This window comes from Vulpes lagopus, chromosome 8 (genome assembly GCF_018345385.1).
Source record: "Vulpes lagopus strain Blue_001 chromosome 8, ASM1834538v1, whole genome shotgun sequence".
Taxonomy (NCBI): domain Eukaryota; kingdom Metazoa; phylum Chordata; class Mammalia; order Carnivora; family Canidae; genus Vulpes; species Vulpes lagopus.
In genome coordinates this window covers 40,880,521-40,903,586 of record NC_054831.1, presented here as the reverse complement: position 1 = coordinate 40,903,586, position 23,066 = coordinate 40,880,521, and the positions used below count along the sequence as shown (strand labels likewise).

The 23,066-nt window shown below is 45.5% G+C and overlaps 1 protein-coding gene across 6 annotated transcripts in view; it reads left to right on the top strand.

The window, feature by feature from the left end:
* SLC7A1 (solute carrier family 7 member 1) overlaps positions 1-23,066 on the top strand; it is a 79,994-nt gene that overhangs the window by 45,623 nt on the left and 11,305 nt on the right. For 4 of the 6 annotated variants that reach the window (XM_041767874.1, XM_041767871.1, XM_041767869.1 and 1 more), the window contains 6 exons: positions 8,532-8,915; positions 11,883-12,041; positions 13,852-14,026; positions 20,291-20,412; positions 21,053-21,275; positions 22,050-22,189. In XM_041767874.1, coding sequence (XP_041623808.1) covers positions 8,546-8,915; positions 11,883-12,041; positions 13,852-14,026; positions 20,291-20,412; positions 21,053-21,275; positions 22,050-22,189 — 1,189 coding nt within the window. In that variant the 5' untranslated portion in view covers positions 8,532-8,545. Of the gene's footprint in view, positions 1-8,528; positions 8,916-11,882; positions 12,042-13,851; positions 14,027-20,290; positions 20,413-21,052; positions 21,276-22,049; positions 22,190-23,066 lie in introns of all 6 variants that reach the window. The other 2 variants (XM_041767873.1, XM_041767870.1) reach the window with 1 other exon arrangement.

The following is a 23,066-nucleotide window of genomic DNA, read 5'->3' as shown; positions in this document are numbered from 1 at the left end:
GCATGTTTCCTATGCACTATCTCATTTGTCCCTCACATGCATCCTGCAATGGTGAGGACAGCAACGGTCTTGTCTTTAGGTGTGGAAACTGAGACCCCAAATACTGACTTAAAGATAATGAATTTGGACCTTACAAAACCCTAGTCAGAGGGTATGACAGGTCCTTAGACTCTCCCATGGTGGAGCCGGAAAGTTGTCCCTCAGATAGGGCTGGACAGGAGGTGGGGATGGAGCCCACCCCATAACGGGAGGTATCTGTGAGGAAGATGAGAACTGTTTCAAGGCTTAGTAGGCAAGACTGTGTTACCTATGTTGGATTTTAACCCATTTGACAACTTTTTACATTTATATGTGTTTAGAGAAACAAAAGTATTCTTTAGCAACTCAGACCATTAACTATTCAGCTAACAAAATCTCCTTTGATAGACAGACTCTCAGAAGTTGATGGTAGTGGTGGGGACTACCTAAGATGAAGGTCAGTTTCATGTCAGCTTCCTCAGTTTAACTCAGCTGGGGGTGACCATGCGTCTCCGTGGGTGCTACATATGTCTGGTCCTATGAATGCTGCCTGGTGCCTCCTCCTACTGGTAGACGGAGGAGGGTTAGGATGCCGTTCTCCAGGTGGGACACACATAGACCCTTCCCTCTGCCAGTCAGCCATGCCATCTGTCTCTGCTTCTCTCCTGTACCAGCTCTCCATGCCTGTTCCTCAAACCCGGACATCCCGCTTCAAAGGGCAGCACAAGGCTTTGGGGCAGAAAGACTTGGGTTCAAGCCCCGACTCCATTGTTCACCAGCTACATGTTCTTGGGCAAGTTACCTGGGAGAAGTGACGTGATCTGTGGTGGGCTGGGTGTCCTTCATTTAAAAAAATCTTCCCAGGGATCCCTGGGTGGCGCAGTGGTTTGGCGCCTGCCTTTGGCCCGGGGCACGATTCTGGAGACCCGGGATCAAATCCCACATCGGGCTCCCGGTGCATGGAGCCTGCTTTTCCCTCTGCCTGTGTCTATGCCTCTCTCTCTCTCTCTCTCTCTCTCTCTCTGTGACTATCATAAATAAATAAAAATTAAAAAAAATATTTAAAAAAATAAAAAATTAAAAAATTAAAAAAATAAAAAAATCTTCCCACATGGTTCTCTTGTGTACCCAGGGTTGAGAATTATGGAGTTCTAGAATGCAGAGTATTACTGGCTAGAGAAGGTGCTGTGAAGATTAAATAAAATAATTTATCTAAGGAATCTTTCATTTGGCTGATGTCCCAAAGCTTTAGTTGTTATTAATGATTACTATTGTTTTCTGCTTTAAAAAGTAACACATCTCATTACAGATAATATGACAAATACAGAGAAAAAGAAAACAACCCCTAATCTGAAAGATAATCTCGGTATTTTGGTACATCCCTCCTCCCACCGACATGCTCATTGGGATAATATAATGTACCTTTTTATTTGATATTTTCCCAGGACATTAAAGCTGTCGGAAACACTTTTCTGCCGGCATACCATTTCAGCAACAGATTTGCGCTTGACAGATCTTTTTCTAGTTTTTTTATTAGTATGGTATTGTCAGCTCTCAGCGCTATGAGTTATTTACTTGGGCCTCTGTGAGGTCTGAGCTTATGGGGTGGTAGCACCACTCACAGCCACCATGGAGGTGGCTCCTTGCTGCTTCCTGCCTGGCTGAGAAGCCATTGCTGTGCTCATGGTCAGTATCTCCATTCCTGTTTGCCCTGCTCTTTGCCATTTCTGCACTAGAAGCTCTCTGAGTAGTTTGTGGTTCCCTGGCTGACTTCCTAATCTGTGCCTGGAAGCTGTCCTGCCCTGGTGGGCATGTACCTGTCATGGGTCTCCATGGCCTCCTTGGCCTGTCCTTCTGTTGCCTGGAAGTCAAGATTGAGAAGCAGAACCTCTGCTTTCCTGCCTCTTCCTGCACCCCTGTGTCTGGCAACTCTGTTCTGCTGTGCAGAACTTATGGCCTCGTGTCAGGCTGCATACACTGCTGTTGATGGGACCTCAGGGGCCTTGGGCAACTTCTGCATTTAACCCTGTTGAGTCCATAGAAGGGGGCATGCCATGGACTGCAGGGCTGCTGGGCTTTTTCTGATATGGCCGAGGTGTTAAAGTCCCCTAGGTTTGGGGGATGGGTGGACACTCTGAGGTTCAGTGATCACATTGGATCTGCCCATTCCAGTGAGAAGCCACATTACCTGTGGGTTGTGATAGAAAAGCATACAGCATCTTTATATCTGAGGCTTCTGATGGAAGCAAGGACATGCACAGGTGGACTTAGGACTTTATGCCTCCATCCTTGCATGATGAAATCATGCCTCTTTTCCCTATGAAAGTACAGGTGTGTTCCACATTATGCCATTTTGCTATTATGAAGACATACCTATTTTTTGTTAACTAAAAGAAATTGGAAGATTTTCACTTTTACCAAAAAAAGACAAAAAGTGAAAGAAAGCAGCATTCAGCATTTGTTTTGCAATGAGCTGTTACAGAGGCTGCTCAAATCCAGAGTGTCCCGAGCCTTGCTCCTTCCCCAGGGACTGTACTCAGCATCTCAGCATCAAGCCACTAGAGCTTTGAACTGCATCTGTGAACGTCTCTGCTTTATCTCAATTTATTTTGTGCATCTGTTAGCAAGACATGTCCTAAGGTGTCAGAAAAGTCTAATAGAGGTGTTTTTTTTTTTTTTTTTGGTCTGAGAATGCTCAATAAATTTCACATGTAAATTAATGATCGTTTCTTTGCTTTACACTGTTTGACTTGTGAAGGGTTCCATAGGAACGCTGCACTTTCTGATAGTAGGGGAAACCTGAAGTGGCCTTTGAGATGGACAGTTAGACCTTCTCTTTTGGAGCTCCCATCACCTGGTGGGCCCAGCTGCTGGAGCTGTCGTGAGTGCTTACCTTTTCCCACCCTGACACTCTGCTCCCTGGGGTAGGACTGTGGATTTATGTATTTCTAGAAACACTGGCTATGTTGAGCACAGGGCATCAAAACACAGGTGGTGAGATCAATGAATTCTGGTGGGATTTGGTTAAATCCCAAACATGTCCTGTGGTGCCTGGGGTCAGATGCATGTAGATCCTGAGGGCTCCAGAAGATGTCACCTTTCACTGCATGGCAGATGGACTCCTGCTGCCCGGGGAAGACGTGTCTCTAAGCTGGCCATTATTGCAGACCCTGACTGTGTTGGCATGCTGCATCACTTTTAACTCACCACCTAGACCCATATGTTGGGTTCAGCTCTGTCATTTTCTTACCTCCTTTCATGGTGCCACACCCACCTCCTTAGGTCTTCATCTCTAGTGGTCCACCAGTCCTGTCTACACTCTGATTTTGTTTTTGTTTTTGTTTTTGTTGTTTTAATTTACATTCTTTCTCCTGGGCCTCCTACCATCTGGGGAAAGTAGATCTGACATTGAGAACAAGAGCGCTTCCTCCAGCACAGGTTGTTTCCTTCTCCATGAGTCTCTTCCTCTCCCACCACAGCCTGTGCCCTAGAATACTCTTTTCCTGGACCTCTTCTACTGCCTCAATGCCCCTTCCATGTTGGCATTGAAGGCACTCTGTGGCCCTCCAGGTACCATGGATGTGGACATATGGCTGGCCAGCTGCTCATGCTCTAGGGAAGCCCGAGCGACTTAATCGACTCTGTGTGCCATCCCATTCATTAGTGGTGCCCCGTAAGGCTAGCATCTGGCAAAGACCTGCTTTCCCTAGCTTTGGACAGACTGAAAGCATGGTGTATCTCCTGTTGGAGGATAGATTTTATTCTAGATGGCTCCTACCAAGGGCTGAGTGAAAGCAGGTCATTTGGGGCTGGGGCCATTCTGAAGACCACTTAAAGGAAAAGCAAGAATATTAACTTAGGAAAGACATCAATATTAATATTTTCTTCAAAGGAGGGCATTTATGAACTTTGTATAAAAGCCTCACCTGACCCCTTCTCTCTCCCTCAAGCCATTCAGCTTGACTTTTTCAATGATGGAACTATCGGTTAAGTTTGAAACTGAAAGAAAGGCATCTATTCACACCTGCCCATCTTTGTCAGACCTCTTCAAAACAGCATGGAAAAATTTTATCTCTGCAATCCTGACCCACTGGATCATTTTACTCCTATTGCTACATAGTGATTAGTAGAGTACACCTTGGAGTGAGAACTTCTGTGGGAAAGGGACTTTCCTTTGCTTTTATTAGGGGATAACACCTAAGGTAAGTGTTCTTTAATAATAATAATAAATGAGTAGGGGTAAGAGGATAAGAAGATCTGAGACCCTCACTGTTGCAATATTTCTGTCAAAACCCCAAATGAAAGTGTAGGTGTTAACCATTGTATAGATTCCTCTCCACGAGAAAGGATAACCTGATTTTTCGTTTAATGCTTTCAAAAGCGTTGTGACAACTTTCTGCGTAAACCCCAACAGTCAAAAGTCCATAACAACCCACCATTGCAGGGATTCAAATGGTTAGATTAGTTTTGCAAAGACGAGTATTCTTTAGTCTCACTGTTGGTTGAATGACCAACTTTGGGATTTTGGCGTGAATGGGAATGGTGGTTTAATGTGTACAAAATCCTGACAGTTGATCCCGCTTGGAGAATAGTTTTATGCTATGTCTAAGGAAACAGAAAGGATATTTCTTAAACCCAGGACATGGTGAGGCTCTCCTTTTCAGCTACCCTGGAAAGTAGAAACAAGCTACAGAGACACATGCCTTCTTTGGGCTGTCAGCTGTGGCCCTCCCAGCAGCATTTGCCTGCATTGTTCTAGCGTCTTCCAAAGGAACTGAGCCTCCCCTATCCCCTGATAACAAGCATGTGAGTTCAGCATAAACAAGACACTAATGTCATACTAATGTCACATTGTATGTCCACCGTACTTCACTAATGAAAACTAAAAAAGAAGAGAAAAGAAAAAAGTAACCAAGGTGAAAATAGTGGGAAGTTGGTCTCATTTCAGGGTCCATTTGTGCTGCCCCCTAGGGCAGTGGTTCACAGAGTACTTCCCCCAGGCTGCTGGGGGTGAAGAGGCCGAGAACTGTCCCCAGAGACCAGAGCCACCGTGTGCCTGTTTAAAAGACATGAACTACATCTGTCTAGTCACATGTTGTACTCAACAAAGACTTACCTTTTCACATTATGTTTGAAGACCAGTATCTATCTAAATTTATAGAATCCAGTAATCTGTCCCCTTAACTTGAAGATGGTGCTGAGCCCCCGTGTTAGGAAGGGAGTTCTTGGAGTGGGTTTCTGGCTGGCGGGTTGTGGTGATACAGGGCACTTGTGGCATCTCCTCTGTAGCTCTACACCCACTGGTGGCCCGTCACATCCTGACGTGATTACTGGGCCCTTGTTCACCTTCCATTCCAAGGAGGGGCAAAAATATGTTCCCGGCCTATGTCTGGGCTCCAGCAGCTTTTACTTCTGCTCCAGACAACAGTGAACTTTTGAGAAAGGAGGGTAAATCATTGACCAGTCCCTTCACAGAGCCCAGCATAGGATGTGTCTTGTCTTTTAGAAGAAGAGACCTTCCTGGTCCCTTGGCACAAGCCTCCTGGGTCCTTGGTTACTTTACTCTGTGAAGCCAAGGAAAGAAGTTGCTATTTAATTACACTGGCTTTGCCTTGCCCCTGGCTTTTATTGTTTGTGGGAGGGAATGCACTTATTAACCAGACTACATCTAGGAGGGGTGGGAGCAGGTAGGCACTCTGTAAATGTCAGCTGCATTTACCAATCTGGTTGAAAACAATGCACATCATAAGAAGCTTTCACACTCAAAGATTCCTATCTACTTAAAATAATCCCCTCCCTGCCAAAAATGATGTCGAGGAGTGACTTTACAGGGATTCTGCACCTCCCCTGGCACTGCCTTCTCTGCCAAGGGTTGCGTTGAAATGTTGCATCTTTAACTCGTTATCCAAGCAGTTGTTTTCTAAAAGCTTTGTTGTGATTTGCAATCGGACTTGAATAATACCAGTTAAATCCTGTAAGGAAGAAAAGAAAAGGAGGTTCCAGGAGGGATTACACCCTGGGCTCTCAACCAATGCTGGGACCTTCCCTAGGTCACTCCAAACTTCATGTGTGTGTGTTTTGTTTTTTTTTTTAATTCAATTTACCCGCATATAGTATAACATCCAGTGCTCATCCCATCAAGTGCCCTCCTTAGTGCCCGTCACCCAGTCACCCCATCCACCCTCCCACCTCCCCTTCTGTACTTCCGAACCTCATCGTGACAGGGAAACCTGCTTTCCCCAAGTGTTGCTCGCTGCTCTCTCTGGGGTGGCTCAGAAGCAGGCTAGTGTGTGGCCTGAGGTAGACTGGGGAGCCACTGGCCTTGTTAGCAATGCCTGCCTTTTCCTGCTCCTATCACACCCTCGTGTCTGGGGTCTTCCTGCTCCATGATGGCTCCACAAATAATGTCGTCTGTCCTCATTTCCTCCCCACTTCCTCCCCACCTTACAGCACAATGATACCATTTCCTTCCCACCTGGAATGCCAGAGCTCTAGATGAGCACTTGGGCCCTGTGCCTTCCAAGCTCTGTGACCTGGTCTGACCCTTGGCTTTCAGAGTTATTTGTCCTCATCTTTATAATGAGGAGATCAGGACACATGATTGTATTCCTAGCTGAAAACTTTTGAGTCTTGAGAAGTTTTCTTTTGGTCTGCTCTTGGCCGGTCAGATGAAGTACAGAGAGGCCTGCTCCCACTCCGTGTGACCACACAGAAGGTCCTGGCCAGGCCCTGGGAGGGGCACAAGACCACACTGTGCCCAGTGGCTGGGGCCACGGGGTGTGAGCTGGCAGTCTGGTGTTCTCAGTGGTTAAGTATGGACTTTGTGAGATATGCCATTCTTCCATTTATATTATGTTTTCTAGTGACTGACCTCATTGTAGGTCAATAAACTTCAATTGATGATAAAGATGAAAAGGCAATGATATTTTTTTGTACCTCAATGGCTAAAAATCATGATAGCTTCTCTCTGCACACAGGCTGTTTTTTAAAAAAATAAACTCCTTGGGTTAGCACAGTTTTTAGATTTATAGAAAAATTGTACAGAGCTCCCATACACTCCACAGCAGCTTCTTCTGTTGCCAGCACCTGCTAGTTCATGTGGACGGTCACCACGAGTGACCTGGCCCTGATACTGCCCATGCTTTATTTGGATTGCCATAGTTTTCCCTCGGTACCTTTTCCATTCCAGGACCCCATTCCGGATCCCACATGACATGTAGTTTTGTCTCCTCAGGCTCCTCTTGCTTGTGACAATTTCTTGGACTTTCCTTGCTCCTAAGGTCCTGACGGTTTTGAGGAGCACTGGTCAGGTGTTTTGTAGAATGTTCCCTATCTGAGATCTGTCTGATTTTTCCCTCATGATCAGACGGGGGTTATGGGTTTGGGGAGGAAGATCACAGAAGTCAGGTGCCCTCCTTGTCACATCACATATTCAAAGATTTGTAATTGTTGACCGTGCCCCCTGGTCCAGGTAGTGTTGGTTAGGTTTCTCCACCCTTTTCTGCCCTTTCTAGACTCTCGTCTGTGGAAGTCATGTGGGCAGCCCATGTAAGGCTGGAGAGCCATGTGCCACATCTTTGAGGGTAGGCACTGGTGTCCTGGCCAAGGGCTCACCGGCCCTCCTCACCCCCTTAGGATAAACTAACTGCGCAGGCAGGATTGGCCCATGTGTTAGAGGAGAGAGATTGGAACTTTGGACTGGGATGTGGTCCGTGATGTGTGCTCATCCTGGGGCCCATGCTGGTCTTGTTCTGGGGGGGGTGAAGCAGGTTGGCCAACATAAGCCATAGGTGAATGTGTGCCCTCTCTCATGATTCGCACTCAGAAGTGAATCCTGGAGCACATTCTGCTAACATCTTCATCCAGAAGAGAACGACTTCTTGGAGTAGTTAAGAGTTATTTAAAAAAAAAAAAAAAAAACAACCCTAACTTACAATAATTCAACATTTTTTCTGCTCTGGACCTAACTCTGTGTTAACTTAAAAGTGGAAGCAGCTTGATTCTTTTCCTCAGAGAATCCTGGAAAGGTCTAAAAAAACGTTGTCATTGCTATTCAAGGCCTCTGGGTTTTAATAATGAATATATGGTTTGGTTTGCCTTCCATAGCATTTTACTTGGAATAACATCTGATTTTTCCTGAGAATTGCATGATTATTGAGGGCAAAAGCAATGTCATTAATTTGTGTTTCTCATATTATGTAACTTTTGCCCATAGAAGGGCACTTAGAGCTGAAAATTAAGAGCTGAAATAAATATAGAGGCTTGGAGAACTTAAAGTCAAGGCTGCTGGGTGTATGGGCCTCCCAGGCTTCTCTGTCCATACTGGTTAGGCCTAAGACTAGTACAAGTCATAGGAGGATATTCTGACAACCATTTGTGGAATTCTGAGATTTAAAATATTTTAGCCATCAGTGATGGCAAAGGACATCGTGACTTTGTGTGTTGGGATAAGAGAAAGTTATTGGGTAGAATGAAAGGCAATAATAAACACTTTCATTCTTTTTTTCTAGCAGATTTGAACAGCACGATGGGGTGCAAAGTTCTGCTCAACATTGGCCATCAGATACTGCGGCGGAAGGTTGTGGATTGCAGCCGGGAGGAGAGCCGGCTATCTCGCTGCTTGAACACTTTTGACCTGGTGGCGCTGGGGGTGGGCAGCACGCTGGGTGCCGGCGTGTATGTCCTGGCTGGAGCTGTGGCCCGTGAGGATGCGGGCCCTGCCATTGTCATCTCCTTCCTGATCGCAGCGTTGGCCTCAGTGCTGGCTGGCCTCTGCTACGGCGAGTTTGGTGCTCGGGTCCCCAAGACAGGCTCGGCCTACCTCTACAGCTATGTCACTGTTGGGGAGCTCTGGGCCTTCATCACTGGTTGGAACTTAATCCTCTCCTATATCATTGGTATGTCCCAGGAGGCCTGGAGCCCACTTCCTTCCCTCTCTGCTGTTCTCACCTCCAAACCACGGGTGACACTATCCTTTGCTCCCCATGTGGACTAGCTCCTCCCTAGGATTAGCCTCCTCCCTAGATTGTTGTAAATGTTCCCTTTCCCTGTAATGAAGGGTGGGGTGGTGGGCTTATGGATATCGCTGCTCCTTCTGGTTTGTGCCCCAGTTTTTAATGATTAGGTGCATTGGACTGTTAGTGGGAATGAGCCAGGCCTTGAACAAGGAGGTCAGTCTTGTTAACACAGGAGATGTAGATTCAGTGGGATGTTCTCATTACTTAAAAGGAGTGTAGTCCCTTTTAGTATTTTCGATTACTGATCACTAGAGTAGACATACCACCGATACAGAAAACTTTGGGAAATACAGAAATGCGCAGCACAGAAAGTAGACATTGCCCAGTCTGGCAACCCAGAGAAATCGTTATTTATTCATTCATTCTTTCAGCAAATATTTATTGAGCCTCTTTTCCATGCCAGACATTATGCTAGATAGTAGGAACGCAGTAGAAGAGTAAGACCGTCTCTGTGCATAAGAGTTTAGGGATCGTGTAACTATTGTTAATATTTTTGTCAAATGTATATTTTTTTTGTCCAGGATGTCTTTTTATTTATGAAACAAAATATAGTAAACATTTCTCATAGTATTTATGGTGTTTCCATAGTAATATTCCAAATGATTGCATATTGTTACCTAGGTTTATATACATAGCATACTTTTTTAGATGTTCTTGTGGGTATTTAGACTGTTTCCAGTTGTGTTGTTATTGTTACAAATGGTTAATCGTTTAATGTCTTTGGGCACTGCCATGTTTTTTTCCCTTTAAAATGGTCCGAGAAGCAGAATGTCTCGGTCAGTGGGCTTACGTATTTTTAAGGCTTGTGTTGCCTGCGATCCTTCGGGTGGCCACAGGTTCCCTTCCACACATACTTGCTGACCCTGGGCACCCGTGTTAAAAACAATCAGCCAACAAACAAAAACACTCAAAATACAAAGTTTTCTTAGTTTGGTAGGTGAGAAAGCATTGTCTCTCCTTATGTTATTTGTATTTTGATTGCAACCAAAGTAGAATGCATCAACTTAAAAGAGACAGGCACCTGAATATAAGAATATCCAAAGACTATGAATGGCCAATTCCTAAAAGTACAACTATAAGTGGCCACTAAACATTCTGTTTATATTTCAGAAAGCTTTTTGTAATAACATCAAAACACAGAGATGTGGTGAGTGGGTCCCAGCTCGCTCCTGTGTACCCCACACTGGGAATGTCATAGGGGGCTATGAGCTGCCCGCTGGGACATGGGCCCCCGGCGCCATGTGGAGCACCTGCTGCCACTTGCCCACGCCAGCTGGTTGAGGGCTCCTGCCAGGCTCTCTGAGCAGCACCTGCCTTTCTTCTCAGGTGCCCGTGGTACCTAATGACAACCAGCATAGCTTATGCTTCTAAGTTTGAAAATCAAACTCATAATAACGTTTCTTTGTTTCAGTATGACACTAAAACTTAGAGCCACAAATGCTCCTATAAGCTCAAGTCACTCAGTGGGAACTTAGCTGTTTTAAATGGGCTGTTACGTTCCCAGAGGACTTACCTGGGCATAAAACAAAACCTGAGCTGGAATTGCCCGCTGCTTCCAGACCAACGAATGAAAGAAAGGTTCTTTGCCAGAATGTTCTTTGCTCGTGTGAGACTGACTTGTGCATGTGTTACCATGGGTGATTCTTAGCCTTAGCTTTTGGGGAAGGGCAGTTTTTCTCAGCAAACATGGGGTTCCTTTAAAGCTGTGTTTCAGAGATGGGGAGGGAAGGAGACCAGAAAGGAAGGCGAGGCAGCCTGTCTCACCCCACACGGTGGTTTTCAGAGCCTGAGCAGCCGTGAGCTGGTTTCTGTTGGGGCCTTGATGGACAGAATCCATAATAGGCTAGATAGATTCTGAGGATGAAGAAGCATGGTTACATTTTTGAGTTTTTGGACAAATACTCAGCACAAGACCAACTAGCAACATTTAATCTCTGTAATTCCCTCTGGCCAAATTTTGTGGGTGATCCAGACCACAGTCACCAACAAGACCCCCTTTGAAAATAAAGGAGAATGCTGTATGTGAATATTGGAATTTTACTGACATTTCATTGAAAAGCAGTGGCTTTATTCAGGTTAAAATAAAGTGTGTGCAGTTAAGTTATTGGCATTTGGGGTGCTGCATTTGTTTGTGATCCTTATGCCGGGGGATGCAGGGTACGGAGAGGAGGAGAGCTGGGCTGTGTCCGTGGTCAGATACCCGTGGTCAGGGCACCTGTGGCCTCTGAGTCAGGTGATGTGAGCCCTGATAGGTGGCTGACACCAGCTCTGGGATGAGCAGGTGACTTTGTTGCTGAGGTGAGGGTTACACGTGTGAATCTCCTTGGTCTCATCTTACTCAAAGAACAGTGTTCCTCTGGTGGGTGGGGACCATCAGCTCTGTTTTCGGTCGGAGGGATCTTGGAAAAGAAGCTTCCTGAGCCAGGTGTTTCAATCTGCCGACTGCAGCCGTGAGCAGATTACAATATCAACTTCGTGGTTTGCCGCCAACATTTCTTTTAATAACAAAATAAAATAGGTGGAGTTGAATAAATACCATCAGAGTACTTCTCAGGTGACAAGGGTAATGGCACTGTTTTGTAAACTGTTTACTATTCAGTTGTATATTTGGAACACAGTACACGTGTCCTTATTGGGTCATGATGGAAAGTGTGTTTCTATCTGGGTCCATGAGACCTCCGCATCCTTGTCACCTCCCTGAAGGGCCTAATGGAGCATCACTTCTGAGCTAGCACACACCAGAGTCCACCATGCCCCAGTGCATCATCCATGACCCTCGCACACTCACTACCAAATACTGTTCATGGTTTCCCTTCAGTTTCCTCTGGTGCGTCTGTCTCGTGGCAGGTACTTCAAGTGTAGCAAGAGCCTGGAGTGCGACATTTGATGAGCTGATTGGCAAACCCATTGGGGAGTTCTCGCGGACGCACATGGCTCTGAATGCCCCTGGAGTGCTGGCCGAAAACCCAGACATATTTGCCGTGATCATCATTCTCATCTTAACAGGTAAACCTACACAGTGGGACACATCCAGTTGGAGTGAGAGGCCTGAGGTGTGTGGGACAGGTTTCCATGAGGCCTGTCTCTTCCTTTCCTTGTTCTGCTTTCCCCTCCTTTTCTTTCTTTCTGTAACGAATGCAGACATCATGTTTGTCTTAACGGCTTCTCATACACACAGCGTTGGTGCATTGGTTAGCTGTCAAAGCCGTGTGCCAGTTATTTAAGAAAGAGTCTCAGGTGCTTGTGTAGCTTTTTGTGGAGTGGGAATTTGCTAATACTGCAGGCTTTTTGTACAAGTGACCCAGGAATACGAATTCCCTTGACTCAGTGGAAGACTGTCTGGAAAAAAAAGTGGCATTCCTCAGCGGGTAAGAGGTGGGGGATGAAGTCAGTCCGTGGCACCAGTTTGTGCCTGGGGGTTGGAGAAGTCTTGAATGATTTTACATCTAATAGCCATCAAAATGCTTCTTTAAAAAGAATTAAGTTTCATGACAGTCGTGGGCACAGACTTTTAAAATTCCAGATACTGCTTAAACACAGCTAAAGGCAGCTATTTCCTAGTGATGTTTATCTGGGTCTCAGCCTCAAGGTTGTGTGTTTTGTTCCATGTGGCACTTACTGTATGAGCATTAAGCTGAACACAGATAAATTCCCCTTTGAGATTAGAAGATCTTGGATGGGTTTTAAAAACAACATGCCTTATTTTCCACACCGTAATTGAAATCATCTAGCACAGGCCAGTCTCAGCAGTATTTCTGGTCCAGTTGGCAGCAACGTGTATCAGAAATGAAGTTTGCACCAGTGAGATTTTCATAAACATGAGAGGGAGGGATGCCAGAGAGAAACCCGAGCACAGCATGATGAGGTGATCCCTGTGATAAATTGCTCAATTCCTTTCTTGTGCCTTCATTTCAGAATTGACTCTATTGTGAAATGCATTTTTTTTTTTTATTTTGAGTGTATGAAAGGTGTACCTGGCAGGGCAGCAGTCTTAAGTCATAAGTGGTAATCTACCTGTCACCTGGAGTCCAAGCCTCTTTTCCTCCCCAGCCTGGGGTTTGGCCACAGATGTCCCCAAATGGCATGTTTATCCCATAGTGGTCATGTGGCTAAGCCGCAGTGACAGTGTTGTCATGTGGCTTCCATGTGTTTTTATCACTTGGGTCTTTTTGATTTTTTTTCATGTGAGTTTATGATCTATAACTAGTCTAACTTAGACATTGTTTTAAGTGCGCCAAGTCCAAGATGAACCACACGGTTCGTGGTTCTTCCATAATCACAGGAAGTTGTTGTTGCTAATACCATAAACATTGCAGAGTGAATCTGAATAATTTTCTCATCTGAAAAACCCTCATTCTGTCAAGAAACTGAGTAAAATGTCTCCTTTTTGGAGAAAAAAATTCCTGCCTCCTCAGAGGAGTCCAGGAAAGTATGTTAATGAGGAGGAGAGGGTGCTAGGAGGGGCCTCCTCTCTATCCTTGGGAGGGGCTTGCCCTCCGGGTGGTTGGCAGTGGTATCCCCCATCTCTCCTTTGGTGCCCCCTGGGTGGCACCCTGAACTCCAGAGGGACCTGCAAGGCCAACGTTGGTAGCTTTGTGAACTACCGCCTGAACTTCAGTTATTTTGATCCGGGCTAGAAAGAGTATTAATTCAGTCCCATTCCCAGAGGTTCACAGAAATCTTAGGAGGTTTGGTGCCACTTGGATTCTTCCTAAGTCACCCTCTCCTGCGATCCCTGTCCCTGTCCCAGGAAGGACTTACCTGGCACATAGTTCACAGTCTCAGGCAAAATTTTCCTGTTTGTGTGCTTTTTCAGGACTTTTAACTCTCGGTGTGAAAGAGTCGGCCATGGTCAACAAAATATTTACTTGTGTCAATGTTCTGGTCTTGGGCTTCATTATGGTGTCAGGATTTGTGAAAGGATCAATTAAAAACTGGCAACTCACAGAGGAGGATTTCCAGAACTCATCCAGTAATCTCTGCTTGAACAAGTGAGTTGTTTTTTCTTCCTCTTGGCATATAACAGCTGATGCGTATTTGGTACTTAATAACATACACCTGTATTGGGGGCCTGTAATTGGCCAGAATAGTACGTGCCTTTTTAAAAAATAAAATTTGAATTTGAATTCTTTTGTAGTAACATAGGTGAGGGTGGTGAGGGTGTTTTTTTGGTTTTTTAAGTTTCATTTCCCTGAACTCAACAGAACATTGTATGATAAAGGAAGATATTCAGGAAAACAGAATCTTCATTCTAATTCCAAAACTGTATGTAGTTGAAGATCATTGTCAGACTCACTAATCTGTTTTTCCTCATAATTGTTTCATGACCCACCTCTGAATTTTATATTCAGAAAAGATTTTCTCTGCAAAACTATGGTGATATCACTTGATTTGAAATGCCTTCCTATTAGTAACATAGAGGGAAGAAGAAATACATGGAACTTTTATCACAGGCTTTTATTAAAGGTTTTCACAATTAGTGAAGTATCAGAATGTGATTGTAATAGTTTCTTTCTCCTATCTTCGACTTGGGGTACATCAGCCCTGAAAACCAGCAGCCCAATTTCCCTTATGTTCTCTGACTCAAGACTCTTGGAATTGGAGGCAGGTGACAGGCCAGCCCTTGGACCTGTGCTGTTTTAGGACCTCCAGTGAAGCCTCATCAACAAGCTGGGATTATCTAGGAAACAAGAGCCAAACAATTAAAATGTATCTTTTTGATCTTTTGTAATTTTTCAAGGGAATCTTAGGGTCTTAGGATGGAGAAGGGGGAGTGAGATTTTTGTCTATGGTTCTATTTTGATTATGACCAAAGATTAAACAGCTCTGATAAGGAGACCCTCCTGAAATGCAGTGATTTTAAAATGATGTCTTGACATGAGCAGACCAGGTTGACTGGCCAGCATGGCTGCACACACACAGGCTTTCAGGGACCCTGACCGTCCACCTGGTTGCTCCATCCTGCCCTAAGATGGTGTCCTCTTCTGCATGGTCAGAGCTGGGCTGTGGGCGTGGGCAAGATCCAGCCCTCCTGGAGAGGAAAAGAGGGTATGGAAAAGAGTGTGCCCAGTCCTTTCAAGGGCAGATCCAGAAGATGCCTTTCCCTTCTGCCAACATCCCACTGGTGAGAATCCAGTAGGTGGCCATATCTAGCTGCAAGGGAGACTGAGAAACAAGGTCCCACACTGGGGATCCCACTGGTCGCACGTGAACTTGGTCATTGGGCAGGCATTGATGTGTGACTAGTTCACTACTAGAACACAAGCAGGAAACTGTTGAATGCATGAAATATTATGTGGTTAACAGTTCAAATAAAAAGAGCCTGCCTTTTGGAGACTAAACTATTACAGGGAAATGAGGGCTTTTAATTTTTTTTTTAAGTAAACTCTATGCCCAATAGAGTGGGGCTTGAACTCGTGACCCCAAGATCAAGAGTTGCATGCTCTACTGACTGAGCCAGCCAGGTGCCCCTGAGAAAAGAAGATTTTTAATGTAGCATTCCTAAGCATTCCTGGGTCATATTTATGCCAAATTTATTGATGCTCATTATCTCAGGGTAGAGTAAAGCCAGTTCAAAATAAGCTTGGAAATAACATTAGATTTTGAAAACCTGGGGTGACTGTCTTGCTGGTGGCTGTTTATAGATCAGGAATTAAATATAAATGGCACGTCTTGTTTCTTAGTTGTCGATCAAGATTGAATTTTATTGTTTTTATGAAGATACTGTTTATGTTAGCCAATGGTATTTACTGTCATTGGTTGTCCTCATACTTTGTGTCCTGGTGAGATGAACTGTACTGCCCTCAGCCCCAGGAGCACTGCCTCCGAGGTAGAATGCTGCAAGTCTGGAGCATAGCTTGCTCTTTCATTTTATTAAAGCCTATAAACTGCTTTCTCTCGTTTTTTTTTTTTTTTTTTAACCCCTCAGCCATAGATTTGTGTTTCCAACCATGGCCATGTAGTGTTGCATGAAATTGCTTGTCTCTCTGAAATAATAGAGTATTTCCCAACCAAACCACACAGCATGGAAGAGCTTCAGCCTGCATGGCTTTGGTGGCAGTTCTGAGCACTTTGGATTGTGATTTTATGATACTCTCTCCAAGACTGGCTGTAAACACCTCCGTGAACCTGTGACTGAGTCGGTGTCTTGGTCTGGAATAGAAATGTTATCTGACAGTTTGGCTGGTTCCCTCTGGCCTTCAACTTATGCTACCTCTGGCTTTCTTATCCAGAGTCCTGTGGATTTGTAATAGATGTAGTGAGTGTAGAGCTACAGCACTACATGGAAACCTGCTGAGAAGGTTGTGTCAGGTAGTTTCTTGTCAGGTAGGGTGGAAACCCAAAAATAACACTGGCTTCCACAAGTTAAAAGTTTAGTCCTCTTAAGTCAGCATCTCTAGGTGGTGGGTCCAGCATATTGCTTTGGTGGACGAGGAATCCAGTTCTTCCATCTAATGGCTTTGTCCATGGCCCACATTCCCAAGGTTACCCCAAGGTCCAAGATGGCTCCCACCAGCAGGAAGGAAATGAGAAAAGTAGAAGAGTACCTTCCCACTCCACTAAATTCCCCTGATGTTTCTCAGGAGATGTATATACCATGTCTGCTTAAGTCAGGTGACTATCCCTCATAGCTAGAGAGTCTGAGAAACATACCATCTTTATTCCTAGTGTTCCTATGTCTAGCTAAAATAATTATATTTTCTTCCTGTGTAGAAGAAGGGGGTATGGCTTTTGGGGACAACCTGCAGTTTATGTCAGGGTGGCAGATGGAAGTTAGCAAGAGCAGAGTCTTGGTGAAGGATGCTCTCCACTGATGCAGTTGGAGGAGACTATATGGAGGGGAGAGGACCCCCCTCACCACCATGGAAGTTTCTGTCAAGTCCTCAGCCCAGGCTCGGGGATGTTTATGAACACGTGACAGATTTTCCTTCTTCCTCTGCCAGTTATCCTCTCTGCTAGCTCCTGGGTAGCTGGCTGAGGGGCATGCAGAAGAGCTGGTCAACCCCAGCTCTGGTGAAGGGGCACTGAGCTAGGATCTGCTTCAGCCCTCCCTGTCACCAGGCGACATTAGCCAGGTGGTGGCCATGGCAGTCCCTTGAACCTACTTCCTCATTTCTTTGTGTGTCAGCTGCTAGATGCCAAGTGGGCACCACGTGCAATAGCAAATCAATCACTGATTTATATACAGAGCCTCTACAAAATCTTTTTTTTTTTTCTTTTTCTTTAACAAAATCTTTCTGTTTTGGTTTGAGGCCACATAGAACAGGTTTGATAGTGAGGCCCTGCCACTGAGAGCGGAATGCCTAACCTCTTCTTCAATGTTGAATTTAATTTTTTGAGTAGATAATGTTTTCTCATGGTTCCCATGTCATAATGTCATAAGAAGGTATACACTGAGAATTTGTTCCCATTCCTTTCTTCATTTACCTCATTCTCCGCCCACTCCCCCGACCATGGGTAATCATTTTTACTATTTTGTGTGTGTAAGCTTCCAGGTTTTATTTGTCTAAATACAAGCAGTTACAAGGATGTAGTTCTGTTTGTTTTGTGTATTATGTATATAACTTATATACATAACTTAAGTGTATAGTTTCTCTCTTAGTACATAAAAAAGGTAACATTCTCTCTCCACTTTTCTGCACCTTGCATGTTTCCCCTACTACCATATTCTGTTAAGGCTTTTCATGCCGGGACCTTGTCCTTTGTTGTGACGTGTGGTGTCTGGGCATCCATGTCACGATGGTGACCCAGCTGGAGGAGTACATACAGTTAGAATCACAGTCTGCTGACTCCCCTTCCATCTGATTCCTTCCCCTGAGGAGCAAGGGAGAATGGCTTTGTTTTGCTCTGCTAACTCTCTGTAGCTCCATGCTTTTCTTGATGCTCCTGCTTCACCTGGCAATGTGATGGATGCATGTTCCAGCCCTCATCCTCTTCTACAAGGCCTGTCTCTTCCTGGGGTTTGTTTGTTTGTTTATTTTAAGATTTTATTTATTTATTCATAGAGACACACACAGAGAGAGAAGCAGAGACACAGGCAGAGGGAGAAGCAGGCGCCATGCAGAGAGCCTGACTTGGGACTCAATCCAGGGTCTCCAGGATCACGCCCTGGGCTGCAGTCGGCGCTAAACTGCTGCACCATCGGGGCTGCCCATCTTCCTGGGGTTTAATGTATATAATGTTGTACACTTTCCTCTGCCCTTCAGATGGAATTCTCAGAAACTTTCTGGGTGCCTCTGCCTCATGGTTGTTTAAAGCAAGCCTGTCAGTCGTGATGCTTGTTTATTTTTCCACACAGCTGTTCCATAGCCCTTGAGGTTAGAGGGCTTGTGGAGGCAGGTGGGTATCTAGAGGCCTTCCACACCTGTCTGTCTGTCCTGCCAGTGATGGGGAGCCAGGCCCCTCATGTTCTAGTTGTGTTCAGAAGTTGAAAGGGTCTGCCAGGAGCCCCTCAGAAGGCATCTCGCTTGAGTCTCCTGCTTTCATCTTCTCATCCCGCTATCTTGAGCTATTCGGCTGTCAACTATTTTGTTTCAGACTTTGGCCTAAAACTTTTCATAATAGGAGTCGGCTCACCAGGACAGTCTGTGTTCTTGGTGATTTATGGATGCGGTGGGCGCGTCCTGTGTCTTGCTGACTCACTTGTCCTGGGCTGCCATTTTTGTCTTTGGGTGGTGAGTTTATTTTAGTCATACCTTAAATCAACAAACTTCCCTTTGAGTCTGGCAATAATTTTTCCTACATCTATCACTTGCCTGTTTCTTGGGGCTTCCCCCACGTTGCTACATACTGAACCACAGTGAGTCCCAGATTGAGAACCTCCTTCACGCTCTGATTTCCAGATTCTGGAACCAAGGATCCTCTAGAAATCAGTGCAAGGCTCAATCCCCATTACAAAATAATTAGGTCCAAAGTGGCCATCTATTGATAAATCCCTCTGAAAGCAAATTTGGCCAATGAGTTGCTAACCCAATTAACATCTCTTTATAGGACTAGAATACCCTATTTGGCTCTTCTTATGTTGGGAAGTCAAGTGGTCTGGGGCAGGTTGCCCCGCAGAGCTGGGCAGTTGTCAGCCTGCTGAGTTAGGAAGGGTGATGGGGAGGTGGTGACTGTCCTCTGGAAACTGTGCAGGAAGCCTGCAGCCTGGCAGCCAGCAAAAGTCATGGCTGGTGAGGGAGGAACCAAACTGTCCTTCTTGGACTGGTAGCTCAGCTGTTTTTTATGTGGTAGTAGAGGACCAGGGTGTCTGTGGCGTAGAATCACTTGTGACAGTGGCCATCTAGGGTGTGAGTGGTGGCTGGCCCCCAGGCCCTGTGCAGCTATTCTAGGCCTGGACACACTGTTCAGAGTCACAGGTTCCACTTCGTTGGACCTATTTTTTGAACCTTAAAGGATTTCTGGGGTTGACAACATGTGTTCGGCTGTGTATTCATTACTTCAGCAAATATGTACTGAGCCCCACCCAATCGCCCAAGCCATGCTGGGCATTGGTCCCCACCCATGTAGGCATCCCTGTTTATCATGTGCCTGTGAGTGCTAAGGAAATGCTTTTGTTGACTAGAGCAGTTTGCTTTCTTCAACCTCAGTATCTCTGGAAATGCTTATTTTGGGACTTGAGTTACTGGTAAATATAGGAGATTTTTGCATTATGTTCCTGGGGTGGGGGCCATGCACCCAGTTGGCAGCTCTCAGTTCTAAAGTGTATGTTCTGGAGTGCCTGGGTGGTTTAGTCAGTTAAGCATCTGCCTTCAGCTCAGGTCATGGTCTCAGGGTCCTGGGATCGAGTCCCACATCGGGATTCCTGCTCAGTTGGGAGTCTCCTGCTCCTTTTCCTTCTGCCTGCTGTTGTGCCAACCCCCCCCCCCCCCGCCCTCTTATGCCGAATAAATAAATATAATCTTAAAAAAAAAAGTATATGTACTTTGTTTGAAGGTCCTGGGGGAAAGGCCTCACTTGTTGGTTTCTTCCCCCTTTCCTGTTGGACACTCCGTCTTACATACCCTCTCCCTTCCCCCAAAGCCAATATTCAGGGGTGCTTCTGGAAAGGGCTCAGTGAGTGCCCTTGTGGTTCTGGGCCATGCAAAGCAGGGAAGCCTGTGCCCCCGGGGTCTGGTGACAGCTGCCTCAGGAATCATTTACAAGGGGTCTGGAGCACCCCAGGCTGGAAGTGGGGTAGTGGGCATGACCGTTCGGAGTGGCTTCTCTTCAGGACTGTGAAGTGGGTATTATGATCTTTGGCTCTTTTTTCCTAGTGACACAAAACAAGGGATATTTGGTGTTGGTGGATTCATGCCTTTTGGATTCTCCGGCGTCCTGTCAGGGGCAGCAACCTGCTTCTATGCCTTCGTGGGCTTTGATTGCATCGCCACCACAGGTATGGCGCCTGCCCACCGTCTGGGGCCCAGCCTGTAGGTCCTCCTCTCCCATCAGACAGGCTGGGCTAATTTTACCCATGGGTTGCTGTTTCCTTCCTGTGGGCATGTGCCGGCTGCCGCTCTTTCACACATGAGTAACGTGTAGATTTGTAGCTTCCTGCTGATCTTCCCCCCCCACCCCCCGCCCTTTTATCACTTCCCCAAGTGGCAGTGCCTGACAGGAAAGTCTGCATCATGAATGTGACTAACTATTGTGCTGCTAGGACGGCGTAATGATAGCGTGGCTACAGCCCGATTTCATATCTGTGCGTCATCTGGGAGAAATGAAGCCATTAAAAATATTGTTATCCGAGTGACTGAATAGGCTGGGCTCTGTCGGGCCTCCTGAATTTTCTCTGCCAAAGGAAATAAGTCTTTTCCTTGGCTGAACCAGGGAATAAAGGCGGAAAACACCATCCCTGGGCTTTATGAGTCTTCTGGTCTGTGTTAGGAGGGCCACCTGTGATTCCCAGAAGCCCAGAAGATCCTGGTTCCCATAGGGCTGAGGACTGCGGGGGCGTCATTTATGGGTGGCACAGGCATCTTCTGGATGCCCCTCACTGTCTTGCCCTCCTGGGCCTGACCCCTTGCTGCTTCTAGGTGAAGAAGTCAAGAACCCTCAGAAGGCGATCCCTGTGGGGATTGTTGCATCTCTCCTGATCTGCTTCATTGCTTACTTTGGAGTGTCTGCTGCCCTCACACTCATGATGCCATACTTCTGCCTGGACAAGGACAGCCCCCTGCCTGATGCCTTCAAGCACGTGGGCTGGGAAGGTGCCAAGTATGCAGTGGCCGTCGGCTCCCTCTGTGCTCTTTCTACCAGGTGAGGCCTCTGAAGCTCTTGGGAAGGGAAACTCTCTCTTCCCAATCTCACTCTTCCCTTGAAATCAAACCAGCCACGAATCCTGGTGATATGGCTTCTCCTCTTGTTGTTTGCAACCATCCCACGAGTTGTTATTAATACTTTCATCCTGAAGACTCTGAGGCCCACTTTCGGACATCATCTTTTCAGCAAGGGTCTAGCGTGCTATCCCCAACTTTGGCCCCTGGACCAGGCCACCTCTTGGAACACTGTCTCTTGGCTCTTAGTTTGGCCCAAGAAAGTAAATGTCTTTTAATTTGTAGACATTAATGTTTAAAAGACATTAAATGTCTTTTAAAAACATTTTGCCCCCAATGTTTGGTGTTAGCCTGTATGTACAGGAAATATTTGTTGAAGATTGATTTACCACAAGAAATCCTCATGAGCACAGTGATGCCTTTATTTTCTGTTTGATTCACCTAGAAGTCTGTGGGAATAAATACAAGATTTCCTTTTCATAAAAGTGATGACTAAATCCCATGCATGTTTATGTTATGTTAGGCCATTCTTTCAGTGAATACATAACAGTAAGTGCTTTTTCCTGGGTTGATGCATTGACTTTTGTCTTTCAGCCATGGGCTTCACCTAGTTTGGAGGATAGCAGTTCTCGGTGATAAGTTCAGGGCTCCCTCTTGGTGATCTGCATTACAGGGTATCAATAATGGTCGCATTACAGTGCCCTTCTTCCTGATGAGCTAGTGTTACAGATGCATTTTGCCTTTTCCTCCCATATAGTCTTTTAGGTTCCATGTTTCCCATGCCTCGAGTTATCTATGCCATGGCTGAAGACGGACTGCTATTTAAATTTTTGGCCAAAATCAATGATAGGACCAAAACGCCAATAATCGCCACGTTGACCTCAGGTGCCATTGCTGGTAAGAACTGCAACTAATCCCATATAACCAGTATCTTAACAGTTGAGCTACTAGTCCCTAGGGAAATAGCTTGAATTATGTTGGTCTGTGAGAAGTTGGAACTGGTCTTTTTAACATTTGGTTTTTGCCCTTGAAACCTAGGTTTCCTGCAAGATAGCTGCCCTTTTGACTAAAGGCAGAGACCAGTTTTATAGAGGATGTGATAGCATTCTCAAAAACTTTTGAATCCCTTTATTATGATTACCCTCTCATTGGACAGAGCTTGGAACACACACTATCCTTTCAGAGCCATTTGTATTTACCCTTTTCTGAATGTTTCTGAGTAGACTTTCGCAGGATGACCTCTTCTTGCATGGCACCAGCCAAGAGACTTTTTGTTCATACTGGAAATTCGTTGTCCATGTCTTTTAGCCCATGGATTCTCAGGGGAGTGAGAATCCCTTAGGATTGACGTTTTATGAAATGTGCTATCTATTCTCCAGGAGATGTTGGGGGTGTTGCTAGGGTGTCAATTGCTCTAAGTTTGTAAGTAGTGACAGGCTCAGAGGAGGTTTATCTTATCAAATATCCAGTTCCTCACCAAGAGGATGGTTTTGAAATTAGTGCCCAAAGAACCCTTGGAGCCATGTGGTATTCTAAGGGCCCCTAATTAAGAAAAGGGGACCGTCAAAGGAAACTTACATGCCTAATGTACTGTTACTGGTTTTTTGTATTTTCTCCTTTAATAATTGCCCCTCTTAGCTCTCAAGAGACAGGCATTATTCATCACATTGTACAGAGAGATGAAGTGAGGATGTACACCCACATCCAGGGGATCTGGTTCTTGGTTCCCAGTTTGTTTTTATGCCAAGTGACTGGCTTCTTTCGGGTTGTGAGT